The sequence below is a fragment of the Stomoxys calcitrans genome, chromosome 3, assembly GCF_963082655.1.
Source record: "Stomoxys calcitrans chromosome 3, idStoCalc2.1, whole genome shotgun sequence".
Classification (NCBI taxonomy): domain Eukaryota; kingdom Metazoa; phylum Arthropoda; class Insecta; order Diptera; family Muscidae; genus Stomoxys; species Stomoxys calcitrans.
The window spans coordinates 88456074-88481164 of record NC_081554.1 but is presented as its reverse complement, the minus strand read 5'-3'; the positions used below and the strand labels follow the sequence as shown (position 1 = coordinate 88481164).

General features: G+C 38.0%; 1 protein-coding gene across 1 annotated transcript in view; it reads right to left on the bottom strand.

Moving 5' to 3' along the window:
- Nucleotides 1-22148: 22148 nt before the first annotated feature.
- Nucleotides 22149-25091, bottom strand: part of LOC106086850 (uncharacterized) — a 295236-nt gene continuing 292293 nt past the window's right edge. The window contains exon 6 of the mRNA XM_013251659.2: nt 22149-23111. Coding sequence (XP_013107113.1) covers nt 22999-23111 — 113 coding nt within the window. The 3' untranslated portion in view covers nt 22149-22998. The remainder of the gene's footprint in view (nt 23112-25091) is intronic.

Sequence of the window (25091 nt, the reverse complement as noted above, 5' to 3'; positions counted from 1 at the left end):
TGCCATGGATATTGGAAATCATAACAAAACACTATGTGCAAAATTTCAGCCAAATTGGTCCACAATTGCGGGATCCTGGTGCTCAAGATGTCAAATAGGAAGATCGGTTTATATGGAAGCAATATCAGGTTATATACCGATTTTAACCGAGCTTAACACGGTTGTTGGAAGCCGCGGAGCGGGTACCTTTTCTCAAGTCCGCTCCGCTCCGGAAAAAGTTTTCCACTCCGCTCATGCAATTTTTTTTTCGCTCCGCTCCGCTCAAGATTGGTCTGAATCCTATTGCTCCTATATAAACAGGTTTAAAAAAAATTACCTCGAAAAGGAAAATCTAAGTTAGGAATTTCGTGCTACTTACAAAATCCCTGATTGTTTTTCATGCCACGCTCCTAAGTTGGGTGATGTCTGGTATTGTGTCCCTACCTAAGTGCCGGTATCTGTTAGACGGGTATCATATTGTACACATGCTATTACTTGTCGCACTGATTTTACATAAGTGATCTCGTAGTCCTATGTGTCCCGTTATAATACCAATAGCTATTCTGACCTCCTACTTACTTCCTTTCAGTAATAACCTCGTCTTCTCACTATCTGGATCCCCCCATAGGATTTTCTACGTCCTACCGAGTGTTTCTGTGGCCTTCACCGCCAAATCGTCTGCCCTTTTATTTCCCCTTACTCAAACGATGCAGATTTTGCCATCCTCAGAGAAGGCGTTAATTTCCTTACACTGCAAGACTGTTCGTGATCTTACAGTAATGGTTGTTATTTACTGTCCGTAAAGATCTTCACCCTCGACGTCCTTGCGTTAGTATCATACCACCTCATGCATTCCATGATCGCCCGCAACTCCCCCTTCAGATCCGTGTTATGGTTCGACCTCAGTACCTGGGTTCTCAATGTTGACCTCCAGGCCCACTCTGTCCTCTAGCTTTGATCCATCAGTGTAACAAGATCTTTCGGATGGCAATGCTAGGGTTCTGTCAGTTCAAGGCAGCAGTGTCAAGCACTCGACCTCAAGTGCCGTCTCAGGTATCCGATCGGAAACCTCTTCCCTTCCTTCCTATCATCGCCTCGATTATACCTCAATGGTATGAGCTGCTCCTATCCTATATCCATTCTCCCATCTCCTTAAGTCTCACAGGCACAGTGCCTGCCTCACACTTAATCAGTATGTCTATGGGTCGGATATCTAGAAAAGTCTGGAGTACCTTAATGGGGGTGGTCCTCATCACTCCTCCTATGCCAAAGCAACCTGTTCTCTAAACATATTGTATGGTCCTTATGTTGGACTTTTTCTCCATAGCAGTCTATCAAACTACTAAGGCATAAGTAAGAATTGGCCTAATCACGCTCCTGTAGAGCCAGTGGACTATCCTCGGATTCAGGCCCCATTTCGAGCCAACGGGCCGTTTGCATAGTGCCCATTATCTGTGAGCCCTCCTCAGTCAGCATCTATAATAGGTCATTTATAGTGCTCACCCTTAGAAGTGGCAATAAAATGCACCCCTGTGGCGTGTCTTGTGCCACTTTCTCCCTTATATTTAGGCCATAGGACACACAATTTATCCCCCTGTTTCTTAGCATATGGTTTATCCAGTCCACCCGGTACAGGTCTAAGGATTGGATCAGTGTGTCGGTCCACGCATTGTTAACATCCCCCTCGATATCAATGCAAACCGCCAATGTGTACGTCTTGGCATCGAAGGATTCTTCTATTTTATGCACAACCTCTTGAAGGGAAGTCTCTACCGACCTTCCCTTGACATAGGCATGCTGCTTGTATTTGAGCAGTTCGCTGGATGTCCTGCTTTGTATTAGGGTATCCGCAATGCGTTAAATGGTTTTGAGTAGAAAGGACGTAAGGCTTTTAGGCCAACAGGCCTTGCCAGGCTTGGGTATAAACACCACCCTTGCCCCTTACAAGGCTTTACAGGTATATGCCAAGTCCTAGGCAAATACAAATGTAAATTTTGCCTATGAACATTCCACTAAGGAATAGGGGTAAGCTTCTCACATATCAATGAGTGCAGTCCGATTCAAGTTTAAGCTCAATGATAAGGGGCCTCCCTTTAATAGCCGAGTCTGAACGGCGTGCTGCAGTGCGACACCTCTTTGAAGAGAAGTTTTACTTGCCATAGTAACTCACAAATGTTGCCAGCATTAGGAGTGGAAAACCACCGCTGAAAATGTTTTCTAATGATCTCGCCAGGATTCGAACCCAGGCGTTCAGCGTCATAGGCGGACGTGCTAACCTCTGCGCTACGGTGGCCTGCAAGTTCTAGGCACACTGTGAAAATGGTGGTCAGCTGAGGCGCCAGATAGTTGGCCTCTTTTTGTAGTATCGCCGGAAATATTCCATCAGGTCCGATTGACTTAAATTCCATATTCCACAACCATAAATTCCGTTATGATAAGCCTTCGATCAACCTCATTATTCCCAAATTCCGGTGCCCCCGTGAGTCTCGTCGTATCATGTGGAAAATGCATTTTCATCAAAAGCCTCAACATGTCCCCCTTGTTTCTGCTCTCACTCCCATGTCGTCTACTACCGATTCAGTTTGGACATGGGTTTTTGAGGCAAACTTTTTCACCTTGGAAATAGGTCATACTTGAAATTGTTAATAACATGACCGGCTTTTTTTTTTTCTTTGGGAGGCACTGGGTAATCTAGGCAACCCTAAAGTTCCAATTGGTGGAATTATATGGTTATTGAAATTTGTTAGCTTCAAAAACTCTTGGTGTTAACGGTAGCTATGTGGGTATTCTTTATGCCATAGTATATATGGCCAATTTGAACAAAATTAGCTATAATTTTTATGGCTAAGAAGGTTTTTTTTTATTGATTACAGAAAATAAATTGCCAAACACACAGGCAAATTTCTCTATTTTTGTTGACCAAATACCCAGGGATCCATATTTCATCCATACATTTATTGCAAAAATATTAAACTAAAACAAGTAAAAGGGTGTTAAGTTCGGCTGGGCCGAATCTTGGGAACCCACCACTATGGATTCTGCTAAAATATGGGAGCTTTATCTAGTTATAGACCGAATTGGACCGTACTTGGCACAGTTATTGAGAGTCATAACGGAACATCATGTGCAAAAATTGCGGCTTCCAGGAGTGCAGGAATTCAAATTGGGAGATCGGTTTATATGGGAGCTATATCAGGTTGTAGACTGACTTTAACTGTACTTGTCACAGTTATTGAAAGTCATAACGGAACACCATGTGCAAAATTTCAGCCAAATCGGACGAAAATTGCGGCTTCCAGGGGCTCAGGAAGTCAAATTGGGAGATCGGTTTATATGGGAGCTATATCAGGCTATAAACCGATTTGAACCGTACTCGACACAGTTATTGGAAGTCATAACAGAAGACTACGTGCAAAATTTCAACCAAAACGAGCAAAAATTGTGGCTTCCAAGGGCTCAAGAATTCAAATCGGGAGATCGGTTTATATGGGAGCTATATCCAAATCTGAATCGATATGACCCATATGTAATCCCCAAGGACCTACATTAATACAAAGTATCTGTGGAAAATTTCAAGCGGCTACCGCTATCGTGATTTCGACAGACGGATGGACATGGCTAGTTCGAATCAGACTTTCGAGACGATCATGAATATATATACTTTATGGGGTCCTAGATCAATATTTCGAGGTGTTACACACGGAATGACTAGCTTAGTATACCCCCATCCTATGGTGGTGGGTATAAAGATGTACCATTATACATCTAAATAATGTAAGTTCGTGGAACTACCCTTATCTGGGCTTGACATCTGTCAATCATCTTCCTTGTTTTGTTTAAACCGAAAGAGTTTCAATGTTTTCCTCGTAAGTTTCCATTGAAGGCAAGAGAGTTTATTTAATTACTTTTACAAAGAATGCTCACACAACCGCCCGCCTGTTGATGTTCCTGACGTCTTCTGTACGCAAGTTGACATCCACTCTTTATGTCAGTTTCAAAAGCTGCAAAAATCCCTCTCCAGCAAAAAATATTCAAAATGGACAGAATAGAGTGAAGTCCTTTTCAGCATTTATAGCAAAATAGAAAGAAAGATTGAGAAATATACAAAGAGGTTGTTTCTATTTTTAAAAAAGCAAATGCCCACCATTAAAATGTAGCATTTTGGTGTATGTACTTTGTGGTTTGTCTTTAGCTTTCTTTGATGTTTCATTGCATTCATGCTTTGAAATTTCCCAACTGTCATCCCACCACCATAGGATAAGGGGTATTTCATTTAGTCATTCCATTTGCAACACATCGAATTATCCAATTCCGACTACTAAAAGTATCAACCGATTTAGGGTCTTGATCCCATAAAAGGCGAAATAGTGAGTTTTATTAATCCTCTCGACTTTCGCAACCAATGAATATGTGCATATCAGTGTCGATTTGGATATATCTGCCATGTAGATCGATTCGCTATAATATTAAACGGCGAGTTGTATTAAGCCTTTCGACATCCTTGCAATTTTACATTTAGGGCCTATTTAGACCAATCAGCCATTTCAGGGTCTTAAGCCCATAACAGGCGTATTTGTTCCCCTATACGTCTCCTTAAATTTGTATCAAAGAGTTGCATTTTTTCGTGGTATAGGGTCTTAAATCCATAACACCTTTATTGCCCTTTTTGATTGAGACTTGGGACAGTAAGTTTTAGTAATCCCACCAACATCCACATCCAATATGGTCCAGATGGGACCAAGTTTGAATATGGTTGCCATATAGACCGATCTGCCTATTTAGGATCTTAAGCCCAAAAAAAGCGAAATCGGAATAATAAATCCCGATGTCGCTGAAATTTGTAACATTTTATTGCACTGGCCACTGGATATCCGAATCGAGTATGGCTAACAGCATACCATATTTATATATAGCTGCAATATTCACCGATCTGTCGAATGGGGATCTTAAATCCTCATTTATTACACGATTTTGCTGAAATTTCCAACAGCGACTTTCGCTGGGCCATCGGCATTGATCGGATTACATTTGGATATAGCTACCATATAGACCGATATTTCGATTTTGGGTCTTAAGCACATAAAAGCCTCATGTATGCATTGATCCTCTCGATGTTCGCAACCAATATGGTCTTATAGACTCATCTCCTGGTATAGGGTCTAAAACCCATAAAAGGCGCCTTTAATACCCGATTTAGCTGAAACTTGGCGAATTTATTTAGATTTATTAAGCCCGTCAATTTAGATTTATTAAGCCCGTCAATATCTGCCCCTATGATGGTCAGATCGGACCACATTTCGATATAGTTGCCGTATTGACCGATCTGTAGATTTAAGGTCTGAAGCCCATAAAGAGCATTTATTACCTGATTTCGCTAAAGTTTGGAACAATGAGTTACACTGGGCCACCCCAGAATATGGTTTACATCACACCATATATAGCTTCCTTATGGGCCAATTATGGGTTATAATTCCATAAAGCTTCTTTTATTACGCGATTTGTCTGAAATCATATAAAGCGATCTGCACATAGCTCAGATTAGGTTACTATGGCTTAACTATCCAGATAAACATTCATAATTGTCTTAAATTAGAAGAATAATGAATAAAGTTCCCAATCGTGAAGGTGTGGAAAATTCTTCTATTTTCCCTTATTGTCTGCACTCATATCTTCAATTTAAACCAATACGTATTTTTTACCCAGGCCGGTTGTTACATTTATCTGTAGTATTTCACAGTCTTATATTGTTGGTAGACAAATTTATTTTAATTCAAGAAGAAATCTACCTTACTTTCTAGCGCCAACACTGGTGTTTCGACTTTAATGAAATTCTGAAAAATACACCATTCACACCTGACTCAATTGCACACGTATCCGGGAAAAATAAACAAGATTCCTTTTTTAAGTCAAACAAAGCTTCTATATTGATGAATATTTAAACATGCACAAGAAGCAAAAATGAAACTCATTGTGTTTTGTTCAATATGTAAGAATAGAGTCAAAATATTTTCTTTTGCTTTATTTATCCAATCTTCGAAACGGCTTTGTTTTCGCCGAAAAAAACCTCTGCAATCAGCATTGGCAACAAACCAACAACAATATTGGATGTGTCAACAGATTGTCACTGTAAATTAAATGGCTAAATTGATTTATAAATGATAGCGCATGTATATGTATGTACTGTACATACATCCATATATTGTAGATATGGGGATTATGTATGCATGTTTGAGTATATGCTCTTACATTTACATAGGCAGGAATGTATTAACCCAGCTAACAATATGATCCCATTTTGTCTGACGTAGGACATGTCTGCACATAGTCATACGAAACATACGATAATTCTTACAATATCCGGAAAAAAATAGGTTCGACAAGTCTGAGGGATTTTTTTTGTTTCTGTTCAGACAATTAGGAACGAAATCGTAACGATTTTTGTACGGCGTGTCGAAGTAATATTTTGTTTGGGGCATTTTTATTTTTGCAAGCAACATTTCGTTACCACGTGTGTGGAATGTACATAAGTTGTGATTTTTGTGTTTTTATACCCTACACCACCACTGTGGTAGAGGTTATTATAAGTATGTGCATTTGTTTGCAACGCTAAGGAGGAGAAGAGCTAGACCCATTGATAGGTATACCGATCGACTCAGAATCACTTTATGATTCGATTTAGCCATGTTCGTCTGTCCGTCTGTGAGTCCATGTATTCTTGTAATCAAAGTGCAGGTTGTATTTGTAGTTCAATCATCCCGAAATTTTGCACATACCACTTTTTTGGCCAAAGGACGGACGCTATTGATTTTGGTAAAAATGAGTTCAGATTTAAATGTAGCTCCCATATATATGTATCGCTTGATTTGCACTTAAATCGCCGTAACTATAATTTTCTACAGATCTGCACAAAATTTGGCGTGGATTGTTTTGTTACTGATCTTAAGATTTGTTACTGTGCAAGATTTCATCGAAATCGTTTCAGATTTAGATATAGTTCCATATATATGTTTTTATACCCTCCACCATAGGATGGGGATATACTAATTCCGTCATTCTGTTTGTAACACCTCAAAATATGCATCTGAGATCCTATAAAGTATATTTATTCTTGATCGACATGTCATTCTAAGTCGATTCAGCCATGTCCGTCCGTCTGTCTGTCGAAAGCACGCTAACTTTCGAAGGAGTAAAGCTAGCCGCTTGAAATTTTGCACAAATACTTCTTGTTAGTGTAGGTCATTTGGGATCGTAAATGGGCCATATCGGTCCATGTTTTGATATAGCTGCCATATAAATCGATCTTGGGTCCGGACTTTTTAAGCCTCTAGAGGGCGCAATTCTTATCCGATTGGAATGAAATTTTGCACGACGTGTTTCGCTATGACTTTCAACAAGTTAGGTTCAAATCGGTCAATAACCTGATATAGCTGTCATATAATCCGATCTCGGATCTTGACTTCTTGAGCCACTAGTAGGGCGCCATTCTTATCCGATTTGAATGCACGAAGTATTTTGTTATGTTGTCCAACAACTGTGCCAAGTATGGTTCAAATCGGATGATAACCTGATATAGATGCCATATAAACCGATCTTAGGTCTTGACTTCTTGAGCCTCTAGAGGGCGCAATTCTTATCCGATTGGAATGAAATTTTGCACGACGTATTTTATTCTTACTTTCAACAACTGTCTCAAATAAGGTTCAAATCGGTTCATAACCTAATATAGCTGTCATATAATCCGATCTTGGGTCTTGATTTCTTGAGCCTCTAGAGGGCGCAATTCTTATCCGATTTGAATTAATTTTGGCACGACGTGTTTTGTTATGATATCCAACAACTGTGATAAGTATGGTTCAAATCGGTTCATAACTTGATATAGCTGTCGTATAAACCGATCTGGGATCTTGACTTCTTGAGCCTGTAGAGGTCGCAATTATTATCCGATTTGCCTGAAATTTTGTACGACGGATTCTCTCATGACCATCAACATACGTGTTTATTATGGTCTGAATCGGTCTATAGCCCGATACAGCTCCCATATTAATCGATCTCTCTATTTTACTTCTTGAGCCCCCAACGGGCGCAATTCTTATTCGAATTGGCTGACATTTTACACAGGTCTCCAACATATAATTTAATTGTGGTACAAACTGGACCATATCTTGATATCACTCTAATAGCATTTTTTCTTATATCCTTTTTTGCTTAAGAAGAGATGCCGGGAAAAGAACTCGACAAATGGATCCATGGTGGAGAGTATATAAGATTCGGCCCGGCCGAACTTAGCACACTTTTACTTGTTTTTTGTTACCCCCTTTTCTCACTTTGATACCCAAGTGAGAATGGACCAGATTGGCCTCCAAGTGAATTTACTCTTTCATGGTAAGCAATTCATTCATTCGATCCATTCAACCAAAAACTAAACCATTCACCATAATTTGTTAAAAAAAATTACACATAGAAATCATAGAATAGTTTTCTAAATACACAATTTTATACCATCCAACATAGAATGGGGTTGTACTAATTTCGTCATTCCAATTATAACGCCACGGAATATGCGTCTAAGACCCAATAAAGTATATATGTTCTTGATAGTCATGACATTTTAAGTCGATCTAACCATGTACGTCCATCTTTCTGTTGAAAGCACGGTAACTTTCGAAGGAGTAATGCTAGGTGCTTGCAATTTTCCACAAATAATTCTTATTGGTGTAGGTGGATTGGGATTGTACATAGGCTAAATCGATCAATGTTTTGATATAGCTGCCATATAAACCGATCTTGGGGATTCACTTCTTAAGCCTTTTTTTAAAGTCATCGCCGAAACACAACTCCAAAAATTTGTCCCATTTTCAAAAAAATGCTAATTTAGAGAGAAATCTCCAATACAGGCGACACTGTTCTGAGCATTAATGCTTTTACCAAATTTGGTAGTGGATTAAATCTCAAACCTTCTTCTTCTCAACCAATCCTCAACTACATTTTATAAAAAAGCCATTTTTATATACCAACACATAGTAGCAAAATTTTTAAAGAAATTTTTTTGCTTGTTTAAATGTTTACTCAAATCCATGGGAAAATTTCTCTTGATTTAATTAAACAGTGGAAAAAAATTTTGGTTTGCATGAAAACAAAAGAAACCAAAACGAAATACTCTCAGGTGGACATGCTGATGAAAGCAGCTCGAATGTGCCACCTGTGTTTAATAATTCACTTTTATTCGAGTGGGATTTTGCTCAGTATCCATGGCCACGTGAAACTGACGCGCATTTCATAGCCAGTAAAGCGCACATTAAATTTGCATTAAATATTTAATTACTACACCAGGAATTGTGTCGATGTGCATGATGCGGCCGTTTAAATGAATAAATAATGTAATTAATAGTGTGCCCATGATGAATTAATTATTTAAATAGTTACGTTCGCAAATAAATGCCAATTGTACGACGAATTGGAAAAGCGTGTAAATTGAAACATTGTTTTTTTTTTTTGGAATTTGAAGTAATTGTCCAAATGGTTTGCTAATAGTGCATGAAATATTAATCACGAAAATTATTTCATTGTAAGATTTCACATTTTGTGTTGAATGATGGGCGTATGTGGTAATTTAGATGTAAGAGCACATTTGCTGTAATCAGCAAATGTGTGTCTGCTGATACAAGAGAAAATACAGCATTGTCAAGTTATTTGCACGATTTGCTCATTGGAGTTCATATTATAAGTGCACATGAGATTTTTATTTTGAAATTCGCATATATATTGGGCCTTAAAGGGGCTTCGTAATCATAATCTTCGATCGATATATCCTCCACCTTGCAAAGTCGCCCATGAGTATTGTATACACGTAGAGTAAGAGCGTGGAGAGTTCTTTCTCAACAAGGAATGCTGTCTGATTCAATTTGAAGTTCATTATCAGTTTTAGTGGGGGGGATATCTATAGCTGAACACACTTTCTGATGTTCTGGACAGGAGTCCAACCCAATCTAACAACGTTAGCCTATACGCCACGTTGCCTTCTTCACCCCCATATTTGCCGAAAATGAGATTGGAAAGAACACTTAAATCCTTTAAGGCGTGGCAAACCCTAACTGATGGCTTTAAAAGCAATTCCTACTCTATGTGCCGGTATAAAAATCCTCAAAAGTTTTCATTTCAAGTTTAATGTGTTTTGCCTTTTTTCATCGGACTTTAAGTTCTCATTGAAACGCCCAAAGTTTGGCTGTTATGCAAAGGAAAGTGAATGAACTTGACACAAGGATGAGTTATGCCAGAGCGAATAGGAGGAAGACTTTCAAGTATCATGTCTACATTGATGGCTGTGCCACTTTCAAAACTTTTGACAATTTTTTTTTTTAACATTTTAATCATAACCAGGCAGATTGGTCTCATAATTAAAACAACTTTCATTTTAAAAGGTATCATGACTTTCGAGAACAGTATTAACATAAAAGAAAAGTATTTTAGTTTAGTTAATTAACCCATAAGAACAAAAGCATAGCGAGAAATTTATTTATGATATGACGGAAAGCAAGAGTTTTGTTATGATATGTGAAGGCATGGAATACGAGTCGATACAGCACTTAAAAAATATTGTATAAATATCAAATTCCGTTAGGTTAGGTTCAAAAGAGGGTCCATCCAATGCTACTATAGATAGCCAATGGTCAAATTGTTGTGCACTCCAAGTCTTTGAGAACTTCTTTGATTTAGCGGATGTGAGCATTTGCAAGCTGTTGGGCTTTTGAAAGCGATATGGATGGTTTAACGGTAGGAACTAGAAGGCATCTTCCTTCTTCTGTTCCTATGGTATCACAATGGACGAAAACGCCAAAGTGGGTTTAAAGGCAGACTGCCATTTAAACCTTATCTAACCTAATCCTAATTTAGTTGAAGGGCTTAATTTAATTCTACATACCAAACTTCTGTTAGACTAGCAGAAATTCAAGCTTCTAGGATCCAAACAAAGATAATCGAGAGATCGGTTTATATGGGAGTTATATTAGGTTATAGACTGATTTGGACCGTTCTTGTTGGAAAGCATAACACCACTTGCCAAATTTCAGCCAAATCGGACAATAATTACGGCTTGTAAAGGCCCAAGAAGTCAAAGCGCGGATTGGTTTATATTGAAGCTGTATCAGGTTATTGACCGATTTGAACTGTGCTTAACACAGTTATTGGAAGCCATAACATAATACTACGTGTGAAATTTCAGCAAAAACGGAAAAATTGCAGTTTTCAGGGGCTCAAGAACCCAAATCGTGAGATCGGTTTATATGGGAGCTATACCAGGTTATACACCTATTTGGGACGTAGTTGAAATAGTTGTTAAGTCATAACAGAACACTATATGGAAAATTTCAACCATATCTGATGAAAATTGCGGCTTCCAGGGGCTCAAGAAGTCAAATCCGAAGATAGGTTTATATGAAAGCTATATCTAAATCTGCGCCGATATGACCCATTTGCAATCCCCAACGATCTATCTACATCGATATTAAGTATCTGTGCAAAATTTCAAGCGGTTAGCTTTACGCGCCTGACCTCTATTGTGATTTCGACAGACAGTCGGTCAGACGGACTTGGCTAGATCGAGCCTCTAGAGGGCGCAATTCTCGTTAGCTTTACGCGTTCGACCAATATAGTGATTTTTACAGACGGGCGGACATGGCTCGATCAACTTAAAATGTTAGGACGATCTAAAATATATACACTTGATGGTGCCGCAGATCAAAATTTCGAGGTGTTACAAACTGAACAACTAGATATAGTGGTTGGTATAACAAAGGGAATGATTAGATTAGTATACCGCCATCACGTTACCGTTAAGAGAGAACGCTACCGCACCAAGCTCGCTCACTAATTATTATACCCACCACCGAAGGATGGGGATATACTCATTTTATTATTCCGTTTACAATACATCGAAATATCCATTTCCGACCCTATGAAGTATATATATTCTTGATCAGCGTAAAAATCTAAGACGATCTAGCCATGTCCGTCCGTCTGTCTTTTGAAATCTCGCTACAGTCTTTAAAATAGATATATTGAGGTGAAATTTTGCACAGAATCTTTTTTATACCCACCACAGAAGGATGGGGGTGTATTCATTTTATCATTCCGTTTGCAACATATCGAAATATCCATTTCCGACCCTATCTAAGACGATTTATTGAAATCACGCTAAAGTTTTCAAAAATAAAGATATTGAGCTGAAACTTTGCACAGATTATTTTTTTGTCCATAAGCAGGTTAAGTTCGAAGATGGACTGTATCGGACAATATCTTGATATAGCCCCCATATAGACCGATCCGCCGATTTATGGTCTTAGGCCAATAAAAGCCACATTTATTATCCGATTTTGCTAAAATTTGGGACAGTGAGTTGTGTTAGGCCCTTCGATATCCTTTGTCAATTTGGCTCAGATCGGTCCAGATTTGGATATAGCTGCCATATATACCGATCCTCCAATTTAGGGTCTTAGGCCCATAAACTCCACATTTATTATCCGATTCAGCTGAAATTTGGGACAATGAGTTGCCTTAGGCCCTTCAATATCCTTTGTAAATTCGGCCCAGATCGGTCCAGATTTGGATATAGCTGTCATATAGACTGATCCTCCGATTTATGGTTTTGGGCCCATAAACTCCACATTTATTATCCGATGTCGCTGAAATTTGGGACAGTGAGTTGTGTTAGGCCCTTCGACATCCTTCGTCAATTTGACCCAGATCGGTCCAAATTTGGATATAGCTGCCATATAGACCGATCCTCCGATTTAGGTTTTGGTCCGATGTCGCCGAAATGTTGGTCCAAGTCGGAACATTTTTTGATATAGCTACTATGTGGCATAAGGTATGCATTTTTCACCGGATTTTCACGAAAGGTGGTTTACATATATACCCGAGGTGGTGTGTGTACAAAGCTCGGCCCAGCCGAACTTGACGGCTTTTTACTTGTTTTTGGTCTGATTTGGAAAATATGGGGTTTCAACAGGACGTTGTCACAAGCCACGCAGCATACGTTACAATCGATTATTTGAAAAGTAAGTTTGATAATCGTGTTATCTCTAGATATGGCCTAGTCTATTCCCCGCCTCATTCGTGCGATTTGACGCCTCTAGTCTATCGTCTTGGGAGCTACATCATGTTATTGGTCTATGCCAATTAGCCAGCGACATAAGAAGACCTCATTGCGAACATTGAACGGGAAATAGCGACCGTTTCGGTTGAAATGTGTGACCGAGCCATCGAAAATCGGGTTTAACGTATTGGAGGCCACCGTAGCGTAGAGGTTAGCATGTCCGCCTATGACGCTGAACACTTGGGTTCGAATCCTGCCGGACCACGAGAAAAATGTTTTTAGCGGTAGTTTTTTCTTTCTTATGTTGGCAAAATTTGTGAGGTACTATGCCAAGTTAAAACTTCTCGCCAAAGAGGTATCGCATTGTGCTATGCCGTTCGGACTCGGCTATAAAAAGGAGGCCCTTTGTCATTGGGCTTTAAAACTTGAACTGGACTGCACTCATTGATATGTGAGAAGTTTGTCCTTGTTCTTTAGTGGAATGTCCATGGGAAAAATTTAATTTGTATTGACAGATGCAAACGTGGCCACCGCTGTCATATGAATGAAATCGAGTTTCATTCATAAACGTTTTGAGTGTACTTCAAGCCGATAATAAATATTGTGATATATCTCAAATGGTTTGCATTTTGTTTTAAGAAAAGTTGTCAAGTCCTTATTAGAAAATTGGATACTTTTGATTCTTTCAACACTTGTGTTGACTCCAAAAGTCGGGATGTTCCCATATTTTTTGTCGAATAGTCAAGAGTGGGGATAATCCCTACCATCTGGCAAGCCTAGTGCCAATGTGGGCTTTGCACTTAATATGTGATATGATATTTTGGATCAAGTAAACTTAGAAGTTTCCTGTATGGTTTCACCATAGCTTGAAAATATTTTAAAAACAAGTAAAAGCGTGCTAAGTTCGGCCGGGCCGAATCTTATATACCCTCCACCATGGATCGCATTTGTCGACTTCTTTTCCCGGCATCTCTTCTTAGGCAAAAAAGGATATAAGAAAAGAGTTGCTCTGCTATTAAAACGATATCAAGATATGGTTCGGTTCGGACCACAATTAAATTATATGTTGGAGACCTGTGTAAAATTTCAGCCAATTCGTATAAGAATTGCGCCCATTGGGGCCCACGAAGTAAAATAGAGAGAACGATTTATATGGAATCTGTATCGGGCTATAGACCGATTCAGAACATAATAAACACGTTTGTTGATGGTCATGAGAGGATCCGTCGTACAAAATTTCAGGCATATCGGATAATAATTGCGACATCTAGGGGTCAAGAAGTCAAGATCACAGATCGGTTTATATGGCAGCTATATCAGGTTATGAACCGATTTGAACCTTAATTGACACAGTTGTTAAAAGTAAAAATAAAATACGTCATGCAACATTTCAGCCAAATCGGATAGGAATTGCGCCCTCTAGAAGCTCAAGAAGTCAAATCCCCAGATCTGTTTATATAACAGCTATATCAGGTTATGGACCGATTTCAACCATACTTGGCACAGTTGTTGGATATCATAACGAAATACTTCGTGCAAAAATTCATTCAAATCGGATAAGAATTGTGCCCTCTAGAGGCTCAAGAAGTCAAGACCCAAGATCGGTTTATATGGCAGCTATATCAGGTTATGGACCGATTTGAACCATACTTGGCACAGTTGTTGGGTATCATAACAAAACACGTCGTGCCAAATTCCATTCCAATCGGATAAGAATTGCGCCCTCTAGAGGCTCAAGAAATCAAGACCCAAGATCGGTTTATATGGCAGCTATATCAGGTTATGAACCGATTTGAACCATACTTGGCACAGTTGTTGGATATAATAACAAAACACGTCGTGCAAAATTTCATTTCAATCGGATAAGAATTGCGCACTCTAGAGGCTCAAGAAGTCAAGACCCAAGATCGGCTTATATGGCAGCTATATCAGGTTATGGACTGATTTGAACCATACTTGGCACAGTTGTTGGATATCATAACAAAACACGTCGTGCAAAATTTCATTCGAATCGGATAAGAATTGCGCACTCTAGAGGCTCAAGAAGTCAAGACCCAAGATCGGTTTATATGGCAGCTATATCAGGTTATGGACCGATTTGACCCATACTTGGCACAGTTGTTGGATATCATAACAAAACACGTCGTGCAAAATTTCATCCCAATCGGATAAGAATTGCACACTCTAGAGGCTCAAGAAGTCAAGACCCCATATCGGTTTATATGGCAGCTATATCAAAACATGAACCGATATGGCCCATTTACAATACCAACCGACCTACACTAATAAGAAGTATTTGTGCAAAATTTCAAGCGGCTAGCTTTACTCCTTCGGAAGTTAGCGTGCTTTCGACAGACGGACGGACGGACAGACGGACGGACAGACGGACGGACATGGCTAGATCGACATAAAATGTCACGACGATCAAGAATATATATACTTTATGGGGTCTCAGACGAATATTTCGAGTAGTTACAAACAGAATGACGAAATTAGTATACCCCCCATCTTATGGTGGAGGGTATAATTAGTTCAGTCTTTTATATAGATCCCATAAAACTTTTCTTCCGCCCTCCCCCTAAAAAAAACGAAAAGTATGAGCTTTTCTACTGGCCATTCACCCAAAACGAAAACACTGCAATAGGTGTTATTGTATATTTTGAAAAATATGAGCTTTTTTATTATCTGCTTTAAATGTTCAATAGATAGATCTCTTACCAGTTAAGCTTAGGTGCTAATTCAAGAAAAATAAATATTTTGAAAATAATTGAAATTCAGTTGATTTGCATTTTATATAATTTTGTTTTGATTTTTAAATAATGTCTTTAGTAATAGTAATAATAGTATCTTACATACTAGCCAAAAAAACACGCAACATTATATGAATATCATATAATGTCCACATAATACATACAGTTTCATTATAATTTTATTTAACTACAGTTCTATGATTTTCAATGTTTCATAATATATATGTATATAATTTTTCTGTAATTCAATTATTTAATTTTTTTTCTATTCAAAATTGTGGTTTTCAGATTGGATTTGGCGTTTTAACTTTTTTTCATTCGATTTCAAAAAACATTAAATAAATATATATCGAATTTATATCTTTATGTGTTTGAGTGTTTGTTTGGGTTGTTGTTTGTAAGTAATAAAAAAATTTCAAATGTGATTACATCTTTGATTTAGCGTGAGTGGGATTTCGTTTTGTTGGTTGGTTGTGCTTGCTTTGATTGCAGAACTGTTTGTCTTTAAATCTGTTGTGTATTTTATGATAATTGATTGCAGTTTGTTTTTACGAAAAAGAAACCATAATTACAATGTTTTGCTTGTGTTTTTAATTAAATATTTTTTTTTTTATTTTATGATTTTTGTGTAAATATCCGTGTACTTGATTGCTGTCTATTTCCTTTATTTATTTTTGTTTAGTAGTATTTCAGTTTTGTATAAATATTACAACAACTATCACATTGAATTAACACACGCATTGATTTGTTGCTTGGTTTTGTCAACTCCTTTGATTTTCTGCTGGGTTTTAACGAGGTGGTAACATTTGTGAGTACAGTGTAGCTATTTATTTACATTAATAACATATTGTGTTGTTGTTTGCCCTTGATTAAATTGTGTTTTATGTGTTGGTGTGACTTTAATTAAAAAAAAAATCAAAAGTTATGAAATACTATTTTTGTTTTACTTAAAATCATTTCAATTGCATGAAGTTACAGATTCATGAATCTTTTTAATTAAACAATCATTTTCTCTTCCAATAGACAACTTTTTTCTTCCCAATAGAAAATTTCCCATCATAACTTCCAGAAGGAAAACTTCAAAGAAACTTTCGTTCATATCCAGGTTAAATATATTGGATATCTCCATTTAATGTTTTCAGATCAAGCTCAGACTCCTCTTCTATTAGAGAAAAAACTCCAGCGAAACGTCAGTGATTTTTATACCCTCCACCATATATTGGGGGTATACCAATTTCATCATTCTGTTTGTAACTACTCGAAATTTTCGTCTGAGACCCCATAAAGTAAATATATTCTTGATCGTCGTGACATTTTATATCGATTTAGCCATGTCCGTCCGTCTATCTGTCCGTAAAGCTAGCCGCTTGAAATTTTGCACAAATACTTCATACTAGTGTTGGTCGGTTGGGATTATAAATGGGCCAAATCGGTCCATGTTTTGATATAGTACCATATAAACCGATCTTGGGTCTTGACCTTGATCTTGAGGCACAAGAACCTCAAGAGGGCGCAATTCTTATCCGATTGGAATGAAATTTTGCACGACGTGTTTTATTATGATAGCCAGTAACTGTGCCAAGTATGGTTCAAATCGATTCATAACGTGATATAGCTGTCATATAAACCGATCTGGGGACATGACTTCTTGAACTTCTAGAGAACGCAATTCTTATCCGATTTGGCTGAAATTTTGCTTGACGTATTTTATTATGACTTTCAACAACTGTTCATAACCTGATATAGTTGCCATATAAACTGATCTGGGGACTTGAATTCTTGAGCCTCTAGAGGTCGCAATTATTATCCGATTTGCTTAAAATTTTGTACGACGGATCCTCTTATGACCATTAACACACGTGTTTATTATGGTCTGAATCGGTCTATAGCCTGATACAGCTCCCATATAAATCGATCTCTCTATTTTACTTCTTGAGCTCCCAAAGGGCGCAATTCTTATTCGAATTTGCCGACATTTTGCACAGGTCTTCAACATATAATCTAATTGTAGTCCGAACCGGACCATATCTTGATATCGCTCTAATAGTAGAGGAATTTTTTTCTTTTATCCTTTTTTTTACCCAAGAAAAGATGCCGGGAAAAGAGCTCGACAAATGCGATCCATGGTGGAGGGTATATATAGGATTCGGCCCGGCGAAATCGGTTCAGATTTAGATATAGCTCCAATATATATCTTTCATCCGATATGGCCTTTTAAAGCTGTAGAAACCACAATTTTAGTCCGATCTTTACAAAATTTAGCATGAGGTGCTTTATTTAACGTCTGAATATGTGTGTCAGATTTGGATACAGTATTCATATATATCTTTCATCCGATATGGAGTTTTAAAGCTGTAGCAGCTACAATTTTGGTCCGGTCTTTCCCAAATTTGGCACGGGGTGCTTTTTTGACGTCTTCATATGTGTGTATTATTTTATAAAAATCGTTTCAGATTTGGGTATACATACAATATATATTTCTCATCCGATTTGTACTTTAAAGGCTGTAATAGGCCCAATTTTCGCCCGATTTATACAAAATTCAGTGTCAGTTGTTTTGTTCCCAATGCGAGTACAAAATTTCAAAACAATCGGTCTAGATTAAGACATAGCTCCCATAAGTATCTTTTGTCCGATGTGGCCTTTTTAGGCTGTAGAAGCCACTATTTTAGTCCGATCTTAACAAGATGCAGTTCGAGGTTTGTTGTCATATCGTAGGAAAATCTTACAAGGTTCTATTTGATATTTCAATTGGTATCCAAATTAAAGTCTGACTAGATTTCGAGATAAGTTCTACATATGTATAAAAAGTACTACGTACACCAGGTGGTATATAGTCGGCTCCGCTCGACTTTTGCCTTTCCTTACTGGTTTAAACATATTTTGAAACTTCACTTTCGTTTTCAAGCCATTAATGGCCTTTGGAAAGTTGTCGAACCATCAACGCTTAACGCCTGATCTATATGCCGCTTTAAACTGGGATGCATTGCCTTTTTTGTGTTTACAGTTTTTATTTTCGGAGCACTATGTACAGCTGTGTTCAAAATAAAAGCGGTGCTGCCTCCTTATATTTTGAAAATTCAAATTTGTTGGCAAGTTAAGTGATATACTAAGGGTACTTAGAAAAGAATGTAGGAAGTAAAATAACATATATGAGTTCATTATGTATATTACTAGCTGGACAGAACCCGTTCTGCTGCGCCTTCTTTAACTCTCTAATATCTATTTAGGGTGGGGACACTTCGCCCCGAATGTGGATAGCGTGCTACTGTAGCCTATGACGCTGAATTCCTGGCGGAATGTCGCCACCTTGGCGGTTTGCGAGTTACCATACCATGCATGATCGTGTAAAAAATGCTCCCCAAAGAGGTGTCGCACTGCGGCACATCATAAAGACTCGGCTATAAAAAACGGTCCCTAATCGTTGATAAACTCAACTTAATCGAAAAGCACTCATTGATGTGTGAAAAGTTTGACCCTGCTCGGTAAATATTTCGGGCTAAGGGGGTATTTCGGGGGTGGTCACTTGGCCATCAAAGTAAATATAAGATTCGTGCTCTACTTTCAGAAAAATTTCGTATGAGTCCCTAATGACATGATCGGTAAATAAGTTGTGTTTGAAGGTGGGGTGGAGCCCAGGGCCTTTGTCCCGAAAATGAATATACATTTCCCGAAAATTAATAAATATCCACCCCAAATAGCTTTTATATAATAGGGAGGTATTTTGGGGTGGGGCGGCTCCCCAAATAAATGGCTTTATATTGCCGTGATTGGTCTATATATCCATTAAGCGGGTTTTTAGTTGCCCCCGCGGCACCCGTCCCCGATAATAGAAACCATGTTTTTTTTTGGTGATTATTAGAGTGCACAAAATATTTCGAGAATTTGTGTCTGAGCCGAAAATCCTTTGGGCGATAAAAAGGTTTGATTCCTTTTAATTTCCAGGGTCTGATGAGGTATCCGGTTGAATTACAAGCTGCGATTAGGGAGATATAATATGCTGGTATTAGCATGTCGTACATACCTGTGGTAGGGATAGACACAAAGGTAATTCTCATTGCAAATGCAGGAAAACCTTACCAAAAGGCAAATGATTTTCGTCCTATTAGTTAGCCATCCTTTTTGCTCAATACACTAGAGAGGTTGATTGAAACATATCTTAAGGCAAAAATTCCTGGAGATTGACTGTTTCGGCAACATGCATATAGTAAGGGCAAGTCTACTGAAACAGCCCTTCACAACCCAGTGAAGGTTTCTTTTGCTGTCAAGGAATATACAATGGTAGCATTTCTTGACATTGAAGGTGCTTCCAGTAATAAAATACCGACATCAATCATGAAGAAATTGGAGTTTCTAGACATCAACACTACCGTAAGAAAGTTTAATAATAATTTACATAATAAAATATGTTCTACAGCAGGCCTGAGATCTGTAGATCTGAAAAGAACACTTCAAGGAGCTGTGTTGACTTCTCTAGCCTTAAATATAGCCATAAACAACATATTATTGGCTGTGTTTTCTTTTACCCTCTACTATAGGATGGGGGCATGCTAATTGCGCCATTCCATTCGTAACACCTCGAAATATTCGTCTAAGACCCCATGCAAATGCAAATTTTTTCCATGAACATTCCACTAAGGAATAGGGGCAAACTTCTCACATATCAATGAGTGCAGTCCAGTTCAAGTGTAAGCTCAATGATAACTTGGGTGTTTTGCTGGAGATCAAAATTTAACTTTAAATCGAACATTTTGAAAGGGGCAAGAAATGGAACTCTTGCCCTGTACAACTGCAAGAGAACCATTGGCAAAAGTTGGGGTTTTGAACGGCGTGTTATACGCTGAGTATATACTGCAGTTTTCTGACCATTAATGCTGTGGTGCTGTGGTCTGGTGGACGGCGCTTCAAAAGTATACCTTCTGCTCACTGCTCTATCAGATTCGAAGAAGGGTTTGTTTGTGCATCACAGCCGCAATGATGACTTCACCATATGATGCACTGAATTTGATGCTACGTCTACGCTTCGCTACGTCTGGACATGGTGGCCAGCGGCATTAGGCGTGGTGGAGCGTAGGCGGAGCTTTCGCTTTGGCCATGTCGGTTTGCCTTAGCCGCTATTTGATAAAAAGTACTGTGTGAGTACCACTATTCCAGACGATATCCCTGGTAATAGAATTTTCATAGACTTATATATGTATGGTTCAAAACTAGACGACCAGGTGGAATTTGGGTGAACTCTGAAGAACTAGAACTAGTCATATCGAAAAGGCAATCCGACAATCGTAGTGTATATCAAGCGAAGATCTTTGGAATAAAAGAAGTGGTGAGTGGCTAAGATATAATGTCATAACCACGATTTCCATAAATATCTTTTCAGGCTGCCAGGCCGCCAGATAGCCATTAAATCTCTGGAGACATTATTTGGAATTCTAAAAACCGCATTCGACCGTCCCAGATCTCTCAACGAAATTGTTTAATTGTTAAAAATTAACATGTTTTGAGTGCCTTGGCCAAAGAGTAGAGCAGACGAGCTTCCGAGACTAAGAACTACCTTACACATTTTAGGGGAACTGCAATCTGTGGTTATGCCTCTAACGAGATGTAAGCTAAGCCTTAAGGATCAGACACGAAAAACGACAAATGACAGATGGTTATAAAGTGCGGGCTGTAAACTCTTTATAATTATGTGGCCAAATCTATACTTGGAAAAGTCTACCGTTTTCCTGTCCTTGGGTAGAACAGATGCCTCAGTAATTTTGTCCGTCATGACGGATCACTGTCTGATCGGAGAACATGTTACTTGAATGAACGTTGCAAGTAAAGACTTCAGCAGAAGCTTTGAGGACTACGAGGAATAGGAGACTATAAAACATCTGTTGTAAGTGTGTCCCGCACTGACCAATAGAAGGAGTTCCGCTTTAGGTTCTCAATTTTTTGAGGGCTTGTCTGAATTAAGGGAAGTGAACATTCGCAAGTTGTTGGGATTTCTAAAGTGATATGGAGGGTTCAAGTTTGGGAACTACAAGGCATCTTCCCTCTTCGGTTCCTGTAAAATAGCAATGGGCATAAACCTACAGGGTGGCTGATGAAAGCCGCTACCAAAAAAAAATGTAATAACTTTTTTTCTATTTAATAATAATAATTTAATAATTAATTTAATTAATTAATTAATTAATTTAATTAATAATAATTTAATAATTAATTTAATAATTTAATTTAACATGAATAAAAGAAAAATGTATTCCATACACCGAAAAAAAAATGTAGCAATATTCATCATTGTAGCAATATTCATCAGCCACATATGAGTGATTCTCAATCCAGACTTTTTCAATTTAATTCTAACCTTACAAACTCCTTTGTATAGTAGGACAGATTTGGCCAGATTTACTTGCCAACTCAGCTTTAGCCCAATTTCAAAAGGATGAATCTGAATGCGTTCACAAATAGCAAACTTATTTCCTGTTGGCTTGTTTCACAGTGCGACGCTTGATCACAAATTCCCTTCCTTCTGACTTAGCTGTATAAGAGAGCTTAAATCTAAACCATGCGGCACATTAAAAAAGGTAAAGAATAAAGCTCTGTAAACCCCAATCTTTTGGTACAATTTCTTGAGCTGCTATCAGATTAAGTTCATATATTGCATTTAATACATAAGTAGTTTAAAATGATTCACAAATGTAACAAGGATTCTGAAACTTTCAAAAATATTTTACGATTTGATTCAACTCGTCTATTGATTGATTAAACCGAATCTTGATTTGAGATGAATCTTAGTTTAATTGTAGGTGCTTCCATTTATGAGTGTGTGTTTGTTATTAATCCTAACCTAAATCTCTAAGATAATTGATGTGTATGTTAACATTTCTTTCTTTATTCTTCCTTATTACTGAGTTATTTATTTAAACTTCTAATTGGTGCATTTTTTCCCCTTAAAATGTTAAAAAAATCTTTTGATTATTTTCATTGTGTTTTCGTTTTTTCATCTCAAAACTCCAAATTAACCATTTAACACAAAAGATATACAAGTAACTATTCATAGTTATTCAAAGGTTTTCCTTATGTTTGCTTATGTTTTTTTTCTCTTCAGTTTAACTTCTGTTTGTGTATGAATGTTGGTTGCTATTGGTAATGATGATGTTGATGATGTCGTTTCTGGCCTCTCCTGGCAAATTATTTTCAAAGATAATTGGGACGCGAGACGCAACAAAGTAAACTCATATTTTTGCAAATATAATTGTGGCGTCCTTTGTTTGTCCAAGGTCCATTGGTGTCCAAAGCTGTATGGCGTTCTGTAAGAGAAAAACAACAAAATTTCAATTAAATATGATGTGCATAATGACAAACGGCGACGAGAAAATATTTTTAAATGCAAACTGTATTAAAAATGTATAAAAAGAATTTACGGTCTTATTCATAAAACTTAATGTAGATTTGAAATAGGTTTATTTGACAAATTTCCTTCTTAGAACTGTCGAATAAATCTATTTTAAGGCTTCATAAAGATTTGTGAATAAGGCCGTTAGTCTTCAGCATTATTATTTTAAAATCGTATATAGGGCGTTGTTGAACTCCGTTCCATAATTGATTGAACTTTAGAAATTTAGATATGAGTTAATTGAAATATTTTATGAAATGAACTCTTAGATACCATTAATCTATCGAAGTCGTCACCTTAAACTCTTTCTCTAGCACATAGAGAAAGCTTTTACTCAACTGAAGTTAACACGTTGTCCTTTTCTTTGCTGAAATTAATTGTTGTATTTACGAAATCAGTATGTCTGCCTGACGCTTTGTATTTTAAACTTACTTGTGCCTAAACATCTAAACTGCTAAACTGCTGCCTTCCACAGTAAAACTCAAACACCGTCACACTCAACACTAAACCTGCCTTTTTTCTGTTTCATTTCACCGTTTTACATATCTGGGAGCCTTATTTAAAATACACTCCATTCCAGCTTCGAGAATTTAGCCGGCGAATGTCCATGGTCCTTCGAGTCGGATTCAAAATGTCGACTTTGAACCCCATTCTTGATGAACACAAACAGATACGAGTTCATGGTCGTTTAGCCAAATCTTATATTAGCTACAACGAACGGCATCCGATAATATTGCCAGAGAAATCACGTTTCTGCAATATACAAGCATCGCATTCGCACTCAAATAATCATCACAAAATGATGTACTTTTTCGTTACCATTTTCACACACTAGTGTAGATTATGCGGGACCATTTGTGTTGAAGACTTCAAGACTTAGAAACGCGAAACTGCTAAAAGGGTACGCTGCCATACTCGTGTGTTTGTCATTCTGAGCTGTTCATTTGAATGAATGGTTACTAGGTCGCGTAGCTGTAATACGAACCTAAAATGGGCTACTGACTCGCCCTATTGTCACACTATTGCCTAATATTAGTATTCTCCACATTCGTTCACATTTTAGTAAATTTTACGTTTACAGCCCTACTATTAGTCTTCCAAAATGCCGCAGCTGCCATCAAAGCCACGCACTAAAAAAATTCCTTAAATTTAACAAAATGGATGTCCAAGAGCGACGAAAGGTAGTCAAAGATCAAGAGTTTTTTGTTCGTTTCTCTTTCGAGACGAGCTCAATGATCGCAGGTTTTCTTTGCAAATGGAAAAGGAAAGCCATAGATAGCAATACACACCAACCACTACAGGACGCGTTTCGTCTTTGGTTAGAAGACTTTTCAACCATATTAGATGTAATGGTTTCAAGGGCCTCTCTTTGGTATGTTGTATTTAAATCGTATTAATTGAGAAAACGCCTCTATGATACAATTACCACATTAACCACGCTCGACAACCTTGCCTATAAGCTGCAATTGTTCCCAATGCATGTGTTTTTTTTGGCCTTTGTTTTAAATGTTTTTGCTCGGCCCATACTCGTCATTGGCCAATCCCGAAAAACATGATGGATCTGTAATTACAACCACCACACCATGATACATACAGACAATCATAAGAAGAAAGTTAGCCAGCATAACAAAAACAAATCTTCAGGCCAAAGCAACCATCCGAAGCCACCAAGTTCCCAAAACGCTTCTTTTTGACGCCGTTCCACTTCTAATTCAGGGAGAACATCTAATACAGGACGTCACCACTCACCAAAACCATCTGTGCACGAGTGATTGAGCCAATAATCTGCTCACCTACGGCTTTGGCACGTGCTCCGACGACAAACGGTGCTGACAAAATTCGCCTGATGCTAAACTCAGGTGGAATACAAACGGTCATACTACGTTCAATTGTT